Source organism: Lipotes vexillifer, unplaced genomic scaffold (assembly GCF_000442215.2).
Source record: "Lipotes vexillifer unplaced genomic scaffold, Lipotes_vexillifer_v1.1 scaffold749, whole genome shotgun sequence".
Classification (NCBI taxonomy): Eukaryota; Metazoa; Chordata; class Mammalia; order Artiodactyla; family Lipotidae; genus Lipotes; species Lipotes vexillifer.
Window position 1 is genome coordinate 1920779 of NW_006782834.1, and position 14652 is coordinate 1935430.

The window sequence follows — 14652 nt, forward strand, 5'->3', positions numbered from 1 at the left end:
CCTGCTTAGTGACCTGGATCAGAAAGGTCTGTTTTTAGAAACTGCTGCAAGCCAGCATGCCCTTGGAAAGAAGGCAGGCCACACACTACTGCCGTTTTTGAACATTTCTGTGCATTGGGGTTGTGCTCTAAAATGTTTGTGAAGGAGCTCCGAGAAGACGAGAACCATACCCGATCTCTGTTTAAAGCTGAAAATCTGAGTTTTGAATTTTACTTATATATCATGGCCAAGAAGATGTGTGGAGCTAGTCTTTCATTTCAAGGAATAACCACGGAGTTGCTCAGATCGACACTGATCCCATCCTTTGAGCCGATGTGGGCCAAAGAGACAAGGAAAGATCCATAGGAATGACCTCCCAGCCAGAGGAAGGCTGAGGCGCACCTTGCAGTGCTGCAGGCTGTGTGCCTCGGTGGGCATTAGAATCCCTTGGCAAGTTTGCTACAAAGCAGGCTCCTCCAGCAGAGAGTCTGATTTAGGGGAGTACAGGGATTTGCATGTTAAACCGGGACGACAGCTGATTTTGATGCAAGTTGTTTAAATGTGTTTAAACGTGTTTCATACGTTGAGTAAGAACTGTTATAGGAAGATAACGTGAAACGTGAAAGATGCTGAAGAGTGAGAAGGGAGAATCATCAAATAAAACATAAACACACCAAATTACAGTTCCTGCCACCAACGAGAAAGGAAAAGCCATAAGATGAAAGGAAAGAAGAGCCTGGCCTTGGAGTTGTGTGCCCTGAAACAGCTGACTCATGTTAGCAAACTTGGCTTCTGTTCCTAATTCTGTGTTCCTGGTCCTGGGACCTATGGCTAGACCTTCCATTTCTGGGTGCTTTGACTTCCATAAAGCAGGCAGCAGTTTCTCCAGAATTGCTCCTCAGGGGGTCAAGAGAGGGGCTTTGCCAGTGACCACTGACCCCCACCTCGATACTAAAGTTCTCTTACATCTACAGTCATCGGCAGATCACCTTTTCCCACTGCTTTCTTCTTCTGACAAATTGGATTTCTGCCCAGTTTGAGTTCGACTTTCACTGGCAGGAAACATAATCCCCATCCTCCTTGAATCGTGCTCTCTCACCACATCTTTTGGGCTTTGGGGCAGTAAAACTAGGCGCGACGTAGGGTAAAACTGTGCGAGACGTAGGGAAGAAACCACTTCTCTTAATGAAAGATGGAAATGCCTCCACTCACAGGCATTTGCTGGACAGCTAGTCACTGACTGAAGGGAGGGGCAGCAAACCCAGAGTCCTGGTTTCTTCTTCACACGTGTAATCTTCATTGTCACAGCCTTCATACAAAGTAGGGATGAGTGTCTTCACTTCCCAGAGGAAAAGAAAGGAAGGTGGGAGGTGAAAGCTGTTGGCCCAGCCCTCCCAGTAAGGGGCAGGGCTGCAGACCAAGTTCTGCCCGACTGGCAGTGCCCGCAACCAGTGCACAGCACTGCCGCTGGAGCGGGGCTTGGAAAGGGATCCCAGCCTCCACGTGACAGGTGACTGCAGAGGCCCTGGCTCCAGCGAGGCTCGCAGAAGCTGGGGGTACAGTGAAGGGCGGGCCCTGCCGCTGGGAGCATCCCGAAAGCCAGGCCCCCAGGACCTAACCCCCAAGGGAGGGCTGGAGATGGCTACCGCACCGAGGCACGGGGCTGCAAAGGGAGGAGGGATCCGGTCGATCTCATTTCACCGAGGGGAGAATGCCTTCAAACAGGATCCTTCTTTGGTGAAAAGCGTGGTCTTTTTTTTTTTTTTTTTTAAAGCATAGAGGAGGTTTACTGGCTCACACAACCCAAAAGACCAGGGTCTGACTGGATCTGACTGGGTCCAGGGTCTCAAACAATGTCATCAGGAATCCATCTGCATCCTTGTTTTGGCATCCTCTGGATTGCCTTGACTCCCAGATAGGGGTCACCATGTGATGGTAAAGGTGGCTCACGGCCAGCAAGCTTGCATCTGACCAGCTTTAAAACCTCAGCTGATAGTGGGAAGCAGCCGCATAGCACAGGGAGATCAGCTCGGTGCTTTGTGACCACCTAGAGGGGTGGGATAGGGAGGGTGGGAGGGAGGGAGACGCAAAAGGGAAGAGATGTGGGGACATATGTATATGTATACACTGATTCACTTTGTTGTACAGCAGAAACTAACACACCATTGTAAAGCAATTATACTCCAATAAAGATGTTTAAAAAATTAAAAAATAAAAATAAAAATAAAACTAGACTTATTTAAAAAAAAAAAAACCTCAGCTGAGAGACAGTGCCCCCAACTAACTCTTAACGCAAGCACAAGGACTAACCCCGTCCAGTGACATAATTCTTAACAGCTGATGTTTATATAGCAACTTACAACACCAGTGAGGGAGATGTTATTACACCCATTTTACAGATGATGAAACCATGTTAGAGGTTAAAGCAGTAGACGAGCAAATGCTAAAGCTGGGATTCAAAGTCAGGCAACCAGGCTCCGGGCCTGGACTCCGGTCCACTGCGCCATGCAGCTGCTGTTGGGTATGCTTTTGTTTTCACTGGGTATGTTTTCCTTCACAAATATTCAGTGAGTACATATCACGTGCTAGGAACCATTCCAGGCACTGGGGACACCACACAGAACAAAATCTCTGCCATTAAGGAGTTTATAATCTAATGAGAGGAAACGGAATGAATAACTTGATGAGTGTATGTCTCACAGGTGAAAATAAAATATAAGGAGTGTTGGGGACATGGTAGGAAGGGGGCGGCAATTTTCAACTGGCTGTACAAGGAAGACTAATATTTGAGCAAATACTTGAAGGTAGCAAGGGAGGAAGTCAAAAGGGTTTAATTGATTTAAAATTTTTTAACTTACCTTTTGGAAAAACTTAAGTAATATGCAGCCACTAGTGAAAAACAATAATTCTCTTTCATCTTTTGCTCCTTTTAAGTTATGAGGGTGAAGGACGGAAGGTTAGGAAACACATCTCACTCCCGTGACAACTCCGTGAAAGATTGTTTCAGGTGTCCAGGGCTCGCAAAACAACATAGCAACCCTCCCACATAAACAATAAACACACTAATCAAGCAACCGACCCGAGGATGATTTCACACCTCCCACCCACCAAGCCATCGCAGCATCAGACAGGAGTTTGACAGCAGAATGAGGGGCGAGTGGAGAAGCTGCATTTTTCAAATGCACCGACGAACTGTACACAGGATCTGGCAGCGAGTGGAGACAGTGACGTGGGGCTCTAGACCAGTGGGCAGTGGAACAAACATGTTAGTGATAGAGGCAGAGGCATCATAAGGCTGGTCTTAGAGGTATAATTTTACCAAGGACACACTAGGCTGTACACACTAGGATGCCAGAGGTAACAGAACCGTGAGAAGACAGGTAGCAACGAACACATATTTGAGGTTGCCACTTTAATTAGCAATGGTCAAAGGAGAAAGAGCCTTAGGGGTCATGTCCAGTCAGACAGACCCAGGGGGTTCCCAGCCTTTGGAAGGCTAAGCACCTGACATTCTTAGAGTTCCCAAACCTATACTTGAAGCCTCTTGCCAGGACCTCACTAGGATACCTGTGATCTTGGAGCAGTTTTAATTAAATAAGACATAAAATATATATAATCCAAAAGGAAAGGGGTCAGCAAAACAGTGGAATTAACCAGAACAGGACAAAAGTGCCAGGACCTTCAAAGCTCTGATGTACCATTAAGGACATATGTAGTGGGTGGTTTTTAGCAATCCTTTCCAGAAACCATTTCTCTACCCCTGGGCCTCAAGAAATGGGGGACTGGTGCTAAGGCTACCCACAGTGTGATTTTTAAAAACCGGGGACGGATGAAGTAAATGAAACAAGCTCATATGCTTCTTTCACTCGGGACCTATTGATGTTGTCTTCACGTAGTACATCCCATTGGATTGAATAAGTTCAATGGCGTCAAGCCATCTTTCTTTCATGGTTTGTTTCATGGGGGCACCATCCAGAGACGGCATGTAGAGTGAGCACGGCAACTACAGTGTCACGGGTATGGGTCTACTCGCTCTAAATGGAGGCCCCAACACCTGCTGGTAAAAATGAACTCCTGGAGCAGTGGCACGTGATAACGGCTCAAGTCACAGGTGTTCCCAGGGAAGGCCAGACAAGCCCACGCCCATTTGTCAGTAGTAACATCACTTGATGAGCCTTACCTAGTGGGAACCAACTGCATAGCACAGGGAGAATAGCGTGGTGCTTTGTGACCACCTAGAGGGGTGGGATAAGGAGGGTGGGAGGGAGATGCAAAAGGGAGGGGATATGGGGATATACATATGTATATAGCTGATTCACTTTGTTATACAGCAGAAACTAATACACCACTGTAAAGCAATTATACCCCAATAAAGATGTTAAAAAAAAAAAAAAGCGACACCTCCATATAGCAGTGATAGAGAAACAGATCTCATAGAAATGCTAGACCAGGAGCCACTGCTGCAGCAGCCCTTCCCTGCAGGCCTCTCTGGTTCCCGGATGGTCCAGAGACCTCAGCAGGGGCTCTGTTTTTGCACCTTAGTTGCCCCCATTCTCAAGGCTCTGCTCTACTCGCTGCCTCTCTCTTTTTTTTTTTTTTTTTTGACAATACCCAAAGTTTGAGACTATCTTCTAAAGTGGTGGTTTTCAAAGTGAGGTGCTCAGATCAGCAGTGTGAGCATCCCCGGGGAATTTGTTAGAAATGAAATTCTCAGACCTACAGAATCAGAAACTCTGGGGGTGGGCCCCTCAATCTGTGTTCTAATTGCCCTCTAGGTGATTCTGATGCAGCTCAAGTATGAGAACCACTGTTCTATCCCGGACCGGGGCACGAACCCGTGTCCCCCGCATCGGCAGGCGGACTCTCAACCACTGCGCCACCAGGGAAGCCCTCGCTGCCTCTCTTGATTTGCCTTCTTGATTCTCTTCCTGCTACTATCCTTATGACCCCTTCCACTCTGCCTTTCTTCTCCCTCTCAGTTTCTACCAACTCATTGTTTCTCTTTTCCACTCCAACTTGCAGCTTAAACCAGCGGTTCTCAAACTTCACTGCCCATTAGAATTCACCAGGGCAGCTGTAAAAATGTCCAAAGCCAGGCTATACCCTGTAACAATTAAATTAAGAGTCTTTGGGGGTGGGAGCCAGGCATCAGTTTGTTTAGCCCCCCAGGTAATTCCAACGTGTAGCCAAGTTTGAGACAGACCAGCTTTAAGCTGTTTTGATGCAAGGATGCAGAATTATAAGTTGGCTCATATTCTAAATCAGAATCATCCAAACGAATTTTTTTCTAGCTAACGCACCCTGATCTAGAACTGGGGAAAAGGATTCCACCATAACTTTTGTGTGATCTCAGGACTGAGACTGCATGTCCTCTACGAAGGCTCAAACAGAGCCCTTAATGGCTGGGCACGGAGGGTTGACTCCTGCTTGGAATACATTTGTCTGAAGTAAAACCATGTTACATGTTATCCCAGGAATGAAACCAGGTCTTTTATCATCAAACCTCCTTCGTGGGGAACAATACAGCATTCCTTTGTATGTGGCTAGTGTTCAGTGCGTAGCCAGTGAGCATATGTAACCCAATGAATAAAAATAGCAGTTATCATTATGTGCTACAGGAAAAATGTCCCTTTTCTCATTACAGTAAGGGAGTCTTATTGCATACCTCTTAGGAAACCTAATAATGTGTTACATGAATTTTCCACGGGAAGGAACAACTGGTTAGGAAATCGAATACTATACTTCTAGACAGTGACATTCAAACCTAAGACTCCAGGGAAGCCAAAAACTGCTCTGAGTCTGGTCCCAGCAGGATTGAAATACCTCCTCAAAGCATACTGAGCAAATTCCCATGATGCCAGACCTCCTGGAAAAGTTTCTGGGGGTCGAAGGGCACTGCAGCTGCCTCCTTCCCCTCCTCTCAATCACTTGCTCAAGTGGAAAAAATGTTTAAGGGGTAAGTTACCACAGTTCTCAGTTATCCCGATTTCCCCTCTGGGGAAGTCTAATCCTGGGTCTTCAGATGGGATGCAAACCGTACCGCAGCTTGGGATCTGTATTCACGTCCCAGATATTTGCAGCCTTTGCACAAGTGAAAAACTGAAGAGAGCAGAAGAGTGAAAGGACAGGTGAGGTACCAGTGTGGGCAGCGGGGCTGAGAGGGTCATCACAAGCGTTAGGGAGGCATGGAGGTGGGAGGTACCATACGGGACGCTCAGAGCCATGCTGCCGCCATACTGGGGGCCACCACAGCTCAGGGATCTCGTCAGAGGGCACTGGGACTCGCACACCCCCTACCTGCACCTCCACAGAGGGCTCAGCCATAGAGCACAGCATGGGACCCTCTTTTATATCTTGAGAGACAACTCTTGGAACTTACAGGGGACAGAAATCTTTCTCATGTGGCTTCTGTGTCCAGGTGAGGTAGAATAAGCCGCATTTGTTGTGCACCTGGTGAGTACTTGGAGCCTCAAGAACAGTTTTGCAGCTGTCTATCAAAAGATTATCGTTCCTTTTCTGTTTGTCCTAGGCTCCTGCCTGTCCACCTGAGAATTGTTTTGTGACATCATAATTTCCCCAAACGCCGCATACTGTGCTTAAGAACACCACCTTTTCCAATTTGCTCAGCCTGTGCTACACACATGTGCCCATAGAACCTGACCATTTAATTCAACGCACCAGGAGACGAAAGACACTTGCCTGAGAACCCCCTTCTGCAGTCAGAGGGTCCTATTCTGTATGCAGTCTCCCGCCAAGGAGCTTTGACTTGTTTCAGAATCAGAACGCTTCCTACTCAAGTTCTCTAGAGCACACATGGTCTTTTTCTTTAAACCCTCATTCTGGTACTATCTTTAGCATGTTGGGCCTCGTTGGTACAATCTTTAGCACTACACTTCCTCTTAGCGAAAAGGTTATAATCAGAAGCTTTAAAGCCCTATGTTCTCATCTGCACAAACAAGTCAAATTAGTGCATTAAATAGAACAATCATAAGAGTATGCAGTCGGGTACATTTTCTTGAGCTGAGACCGCAACAGAGGCTTCTCATGGAAAAATGACTCAGTATTTTATTCCAATGAACCGTTTTCATATACACTATCTTATTTTCCTCTTACAGCAACTCAGTAGCGAAGATATTATTACTGTTCTCTACTTTAAGTCTAAAGTCTTTAAACTTTAAGTCTCAGAGAGATTGAGCTATCCTCATGGTACGACGGCCAGCACACAGCCGAGCTCCAACTGGAATCCCCATGATACGGACTTCTCTTCCCAGGCTGTTTGCTATCTCACATCTGAGAACCGGCAACTTGGTGCTGCGCAGGCTGGTTTAGAGATTGCCAGTTTATGAGGAAAAAAAAAAACACCAGATGCTTTTTATGCTAGAAAAGTTTCCACCCTCCCTTCAAACTTTGCTGCTTTAAAAACAGGGAGTTCTGTTCAATTTACTTTTTAAAGCTCTTAATGAACTATTTCTTTAAATTGCTTTAAAATAGTTAAAAAGAGACATTAGGTGGTTAAGCAGCGTAAGATTAAGATGATTTAAGAATACAGCTGCTTTTTTAAGGAAATAGGGTCAGGCAGGTGTGTGTGTGTGTGTGTGTGTGTGTGTGTGTGTGTGTGTGTGTGTTTTATAAAATGTAACCATGAGTTAGAAAAGGAACTGATTTGCAAAATCCTTTTTTTATGAATAGTTCATTTTGCATTCTTCTAAAGGCCTTTAAAGCATTCCGTTCATTACCAGATACTTCTTACAAGAACACTGACTTGCAAATCCTGGGTGAGCTACAGTCTCACAACTCAATCTAGACATAAAAGGGTCACAGAAACCGAACACGGAGGCAGCAAGTGTGTGAGCCACCCACCTCATTCCATTCCGATAATGTCATCTCACCCTGCTAACCCTCAGAAACATGGGATGGTCTCCTCAGGGGGAGCATGGGCTGAGGGAGGTGGTGAACTTAATTTCATCACCATTTTTGTTACGAGGGAGGAAGCAGCTGTAAGGCTACAAGTAGTTTTATTTCCAGAGGCTGATGGAGGGCCTTGAGTCAGCGAAGTCAGTGGGGTGCACAAAGCAGCGAGATGCATTTCCTCTGAACTCCCCAGGAAGTTCAAGGTCAGTGGGGGAATCGCCTCTCCTTTCAGTTTTTCCTAGATGAATTAAAAATCAGTTTATTTGGGTTTTTCTTGGTTTTGCTTTTTGCCTGGTTTTCTTTTTAATTAATTAATTAATTTTTGGCTGAGTTGGGTCTTCGTTGCTGTGCACGGGCTTTCTCTAGTTGTGGTGAGCGGTGGCTTCTCTTGTTGCGGAGCACGGGCTCTAGGTGCGCGGGCTTCAGTAGTTGTGGCTCGTGGGCTCTAGAGTGCAGGCTCAGTAGCTGTGGCGCACGGGCTTAGTTACTGCCCGGCATGTGGGATCTTCCCGGACCAGGGCTCAAACCCATGTCCCCTGCATTGGCAGGTGGATTCTTAACCACTGCGCCAGCAGGGAAGCCCTTTTTGCCTGTTTTTTTAAGCATCATGAATATTTCTAAATGAAGGAGACAGCTGGGTGGAAAGCACTAGCTCACTGCTCGAGATGCCAAGACGCTCCAAGACCTGCTTCTCAGAGACCTCCATCCTCATTTTGGCTCTTCGCATGTGGCCCTGGGCGAGTCCCTACTCATCTTTGGGTGCAGTTCCCTCATTTCTACCTCTAGGCAGAGCCGTGGGGTGAAGTGACAAAACCTAGATTCTCACTCTGGCCCCTTTTAATTCTGACGATCCGATTCAGGACAGAAATCTGAGTCTGAACACAGGGCAAGTCACGAAGCCTGGGAGTACACATATTTTAGGCAAATGCTTACTGTTTGTTTGTTTTTTACGAATTCAACCCTCCTTTCTCCTCAATTTCACTCTTCCCAGTAAAATGTGATCTACTTTTACCCGCTTCTGCTCCTCACACACGAGCACATATATTCAGTCAAATGAAAAATAAACGTTCCCTTCCAACACGTCAACTCATAGACTAAATGAATGGGAAGGGGAGCAGCAGTATCGAATTTGCAGGGATGGTGGGAAAGTTCAGGAGTAAGATTTCATTTTAAAAAGGGGCTCATGCTTCCCCACCCTCTGTGTACTGTTCTGAATCACACATGCTGCCCCCTATGCCCAGAAAGACCATTTCCCCACACAGCCTTCCTATTCACTGGGACCTCCAATCATGTGCTGTGTTTTAGAGATTAAAATGGGCTTCTTTCAAGAGGCAACTTATCTCACAAATATGCAATTTATTCTCAGGAGAGTTTACCCTTTAATCACCTACACCATATACTGAACATACATATTTTCACTTAATTCTCACAATAACCCTTTGAGGCAAGAATCAAATTAAATGACTGTTTTCCAGGCAGCGTCGAACTTGCATCACCATCTCATGCATCCTTTCTCCTAGAAAGAAAGACTCTGACTTTCAAGTGGCTTACATGAGCCTTGCAAAAAGAGTACAAAACATTTAACGCGAAATGTACCCCCAAATTTTTCTTTGCCAAACCAACCAACCATTGATACCAAACTTAGGAGTAGGATAGTATTTGGCAAGAGTAGCAACTTGATGCAGAAGGTTGAGAGGTTGGATTTACCAAGAAAAATGGGTGGTTGGGGGCATTCTTATTGGGGTTACAATGCCCCATTGGTTACAGTGCCTTTCTGATGATCTGAGTCAAGACAGGAATTAGAGTCCCAACTCAGGGTGAAAACATGAGGCTAGATGCGTATCCAGCAATTAACCCCAACAGGCTGTTCGGAAAGGGAAATGTAGCCTTTGATTTTTTTAATTTAAAATTTAGGTTTTCTGCAAACAGCAGTGAGTACTCCCTGTACTGAAAGCACCTTGCAATCACCCTCAGGGATTTAAATTAAACCTGAGGACCCTTTCCTTTGTCTTTAGTTTCCATTCATTCTAAATGTTTACTGGCTCTAAGACATGCATTTTACACCTACCTGCCAAATAAAGTCTCTGTTGATTTCAGAGAGGGTTTGGAGTATTGACGCTTATTTGTGTACATGTCTGCTTTCTTAATTTACATCCTTTGTACCGTCCTTGCATTCCACGAAGGCTTTCCTCCTTCAGCTTCCCTTCAACTGAGAGATGTTTGTTTTCCTTTTCGAAGGTCTTTTCTTTGGCTCACTTCTCATTTTATCATTTCTTCTCCATTTATCCACCACTAGCTGCAGACCTCTGTGTACTCAGCAGCAGACACATTCTCTGTCCTCATAAGCATCCACATCACCCCCTTCACTCCCTCCTCCCAGAGGACTAAACGCTGCCTTCTTTATGGGTCAGCAGATCTTCTAAGGTCACTGACCCACAACTCACTTGAGACTTTGCATTTCTCTTGTCACTGTAGCCTTTTAAGAAGGTGTTTTTACTTTTGATTGTTTTCGGTCACTGGGTAAGACACCCTCAAAACTTATATAAACACCACTACCCTGCTCTGCATTCTTGGCATATTTATGATGGATGAGGAAACCTGCCCACCTGAGGTGCTACCCTCACCCACCCAAAACCAACTTTAAGAAAAACGGAGGCAGGTACAGATGGACCTGCTGATATATATACACATTTTCACTAGGCAAATGATTTCTCCAGGAAACAGACCTCCCAATCACGTTTCCTGGAAGACACCTCAATCTTTTTTAAAAGTATAGAGATCACTTAGGAAAAAAAGGAAAGCTAGTAAATGAAATAACAAGTCACCCTGTTAGAATCAAGTGTAAGGAAATGAAATCTCTGGACATGACATGGGCCAAGATATAAAGGTAAGACTTCTCAGGAAAGTGACAGCTCTAGTAAGTATAGAGCCAGATTAATCCAGAGCATGGGGCTTCTACCCAGTTCTCTGTAATGTAGGGGAGGAATGTCTATCCATGTCCACCAAAGCATGTTTATAAATCCCCTTCTCTAAATATGTGTGAGAAATAAAGACTGCCTCCTCCTTCTCAAACTCAGAGAGTTCAACTATAAAAATCAACACATAATAGATGAGATAAGACATATTCAAAAGGCATCTTAGAGACAAAATGTTTCCCACAGCAGAAGCAGAGAGTGCAAGGACTCTTCAGTAACCTTATCGATTCCATTAGCACATCTAAAGAAAGAATGTGTCAATCAGAAAGGGGATTTGATGTGGAGGGCAGAGAAGAAATGAGACGGGAGAGGAGCACTTTGGCAGAAGGATTCCCTGCGGTCCACAGAGGAAAGGGCTCTGATTCAGCAGCGCGAACGTCTGGCCCGCCTGGCAGACGCGTCTCCAATGGAAAGATGGGCCATCTGGCCGTCAGCACGGATGCCAGCACATTCTGGCGCCTCAGACCCACTCTTTACTCTTGAGTCTGAGATCAGCACGCAACCTCCTGACCTAATTATGGACAGACTTCCTATGGTCCTTCCTTTCTCCTGTGGGGATAAAGTTTACTGATTCTTGGTCCCCCTGGGATTCTTATTCCACTTACAGTTGTTGACACTTACAGAATGCGTTGACATTCTGGTGCATATCCTTCAATTTCCTATGAGTTTGGATGATGTGAATTAACATTCCTAAATTCCGTGAGATCCTGGGCACTGTCATGACCAGTTCTGTATTTGTCATGACCAGTTCTGTAAGGCTGGGGACCAGCCCCTTAACGGTGGTAAATTCACGAAGGGAATAAAAGGGTGAGGGTGGGAGCTTCTTGATAACCAGGCATCCAGCATATTTGGTAATACGGCAATAGTCCGTATCGCCACACGCCTCTCCAACCCAATTCAGGGTGATCATGAGCAAATGCTGCACATCTACTATGTATTTATACTTTATACATTAAATCTTCAGAATGCCCTTTTGAGGCAGGAATTATTATTTCCTATTATTATTTTATAAATGAGAAAATTGAGGCTTATAAAGAGGCCCAAAGTCGCACAATTTGCGAACGACAAGGACAGATTTCAACCCCAGGATTGTCTGTTGCCTGTTCTGCTGGAGGAAGTGATTCAAATCTCATGTCACCATCAACTAGAAGGCATAACTGGAAGCCAGCATGACTACTTTTCATAGTAGGGAACAGGGCAGCCCTCTCCAGAGGTTAACCTATCACCAGAGTCCCATCGAAACATACCGAGAGTGTGGATTCCGCTGTCAATCCTCAACAGACAAACACCAGTGTTCTCAAGTTGGACTTTGGGTTCCAGTGCCGAAGTGAGTTCAAAACCTTCAACACTCTTCTGGGCACATGGAACAGACCTAATGGTTCTGAGCCTTCCAACCCATCTATTTGAGAAATCTGCCACTGTGTTTGGGATGACTGCTTGCTTTACTCAAATCTTGACCCACAAATAATGGACCTATGCCTAGAGCTGGCCAATAGTAATAAAAGTAATGGCAGCAGCTCCTGTTGTTACCATGAGTTACCATGTAGAGTATTTCATTAAAGCATTCTAATCACCTTGTAAAGTAGGTATTTTTATCCCCAATCAAAAATAAGGAAACTGAATCTTCAATAAGGTTAAGTAATTTGCCCAAGATCACATAGCTGGAAGATGGCAGCACTAGAATTTGAACCCAGGCCTGATCTGACTCTGGTGCCTATGCTTTGAGCCACTCTGCATCACTGGCCACCAGAGAAGCAAGCCCTGAAGAGAAACCAGACACAGCCCAGCACACTGTGGAGAGTCACTAGAGCCTGGGGATGTGGTGGGACCACACCCACGGCTGTGTTTTTGTGATTGGGAGGAGCTGCTGTTCCCCTGAGCAAGGGCTCACACCCCTGAGGAGTGAATGAGTGCAGGCGCAAGTGGTCCCCTAAGAGACTATATGAGACATGATGAGAAGACCAGCTTACTGTTCACATCTTAAAAAACGGCATGGGGCTTCCCTGGTGGCGCAGCGGTTGAGAGTCCACCTGCCGATGCAGGGGACACAGATTCATGCCCCGGTCCTGGAAGATCCCACGTGCCGTGGAGCGACTGGGCCCGTGAGCCATGGCCGCTGAGCCTGCGTGTCCGGAGCCTGTGCTCCGCAACGGGAGAGGCCACAATAGTGAGAAGCCCGCGTACCGCAAAACAAAACAAAACAAAAAAACGGCATGGTTTGGTTAATGACTCCTGAAGTTCCACCAACTTAAACATTCTCGAGTATTATAACATTTTGTTGTCATGTGTTGCAGCCAAAACCTTATTAATGAAGAAATATCCAAACATATGTAAGCCCAGGACCTAGTAGGTCAAAGTAAAAACACTCAGGTGGCCTGGTGAAGCTGAACCAGAAGCATCTAGACTCCTTCGTCGCTCTTCCACTCACCAGCCCTGCCACCTTCAGTAACTTACTTAACCTCTTGCGTACAAAGTGAGGATAATGCTAGCTATCTCACCAGGTTCTTGCGCAGGTTCAATGAACATATTTACCTATGTTAATATAAAACATCTCCAGCAATGCTTGGCTTGTAAAAATGATTGAAAAAACATTTTAACTTCCTTTCCTTTTCCATATGTAATTCCTTCACCATGAGTTGTTTTCCTGGAACTAAGAAGCTTCTTACTCTAAAGCATCATAACCAATCACAAGCCAAACCTTTTCCAGCAGAGGAACCACCACTAACACAACCAGAAAAACAAAACAAACCAAACAAAAGCGGGAATTCACTTGTTTTGAAGACCTACCCCCGCAGACCCCCCAGCGGGAGGGGCGGGGTGGGGGGGGCGGTGATGAGGCTAATGGAATGCTCGTAAGGCACCAAGCCCATGGCTTTCTCCTGTCCCACGGGGAGACGACACCTCATAGAGTCTGACCACATCCGGGATCAGGGTCACGTCTCATCAAGCCCGGAAATGTGTAAAGTACAGTGAACCCTGCCAAGCCAGCCCCTGCTGGGGAAGCCAGGGTTTCACAAAACAGTAGCGTCTGAAATGTCTTCACAAGCTGCAAGATGTGTAAGGAAAATTGCGCGCGGGCTAGGGGCGGGGGGCGTGGAGGCGGAGGAGGGACCTGGCGCGCACCCAGCCTACCTGCGCACCAGCAGCCGCAGGGTCTTGTAGGATCCTTTCACCAGGGAAACGGCCTCCCTCCGCGAGCTGCTCAGCACCACCGCGTTGATGCGCACCACCTCGTCCCCGGCCCGCAGTTTGGAGCTCACCAGGTCCGCTTTGCCCCCTTCTTCGATCTGCTCGGAAAGATGAGGATCCACAGGTGAGTGGCCCGGGGCCCTAGCCTGGACTCCCGCAGAGCCCGCTCCACCGGCTGCAGCCATGCCCTACTCCCACGGCCAACTTCAAGAAGGCAGGGATGGATGGCCTCCTGTCTCCACACCTTCCAGCCCCCAGCCTGACCACAGAGGGCGTTCGGAAACCTAGGCTCAAGGGATGAAAGAACTCGGTTTCCATCCACAACCACTCACGACCTCCATCCAAAGTCCCTCAAAGCAACTGTTATATTCCTTTAGAAGTTGCGTTCTTCTTACCTCATTTATTTTTTATTGTCTAAAATGCTAACTCATGGGGTAAATAAACGGTGGTACCTCCGGACAATGGAATATTATTCAGCACTAAAAAAGAAATGAACTAACAGTCCGTGCAAAGGCATGGAAGAACTTTAAATGCATGTTATTAAGAGAAAGAAGCCTGTCTCAAAAGGCTATATATGGAACGATTCCAACTCTATGAC

General features: G+C 46.2%; 1 protein-coding gene across 1 annotated transcript in view; it reads right to left on the minus strand.

Moving 5' to 3' along the window:
- SHROOM3 (shroom family member 3) overlaps nucleotides 1-14652 on the minus strand; it is a 318810-nt gene that overhangs the window by 190459 nt on the left and 113699 nt on the right. Inside the window, exon 2 of the mRNA XM_007455418.1 lies at nucleotides 13998-14152. Within this exon, the coding sequence (XP_007455480.1) occupies nucleotides 13998-14152 (155 nt within the window). The remainder of the gene's footprint in view (nucleotides 1-13997; nucleotides 14153-14652) is intronic.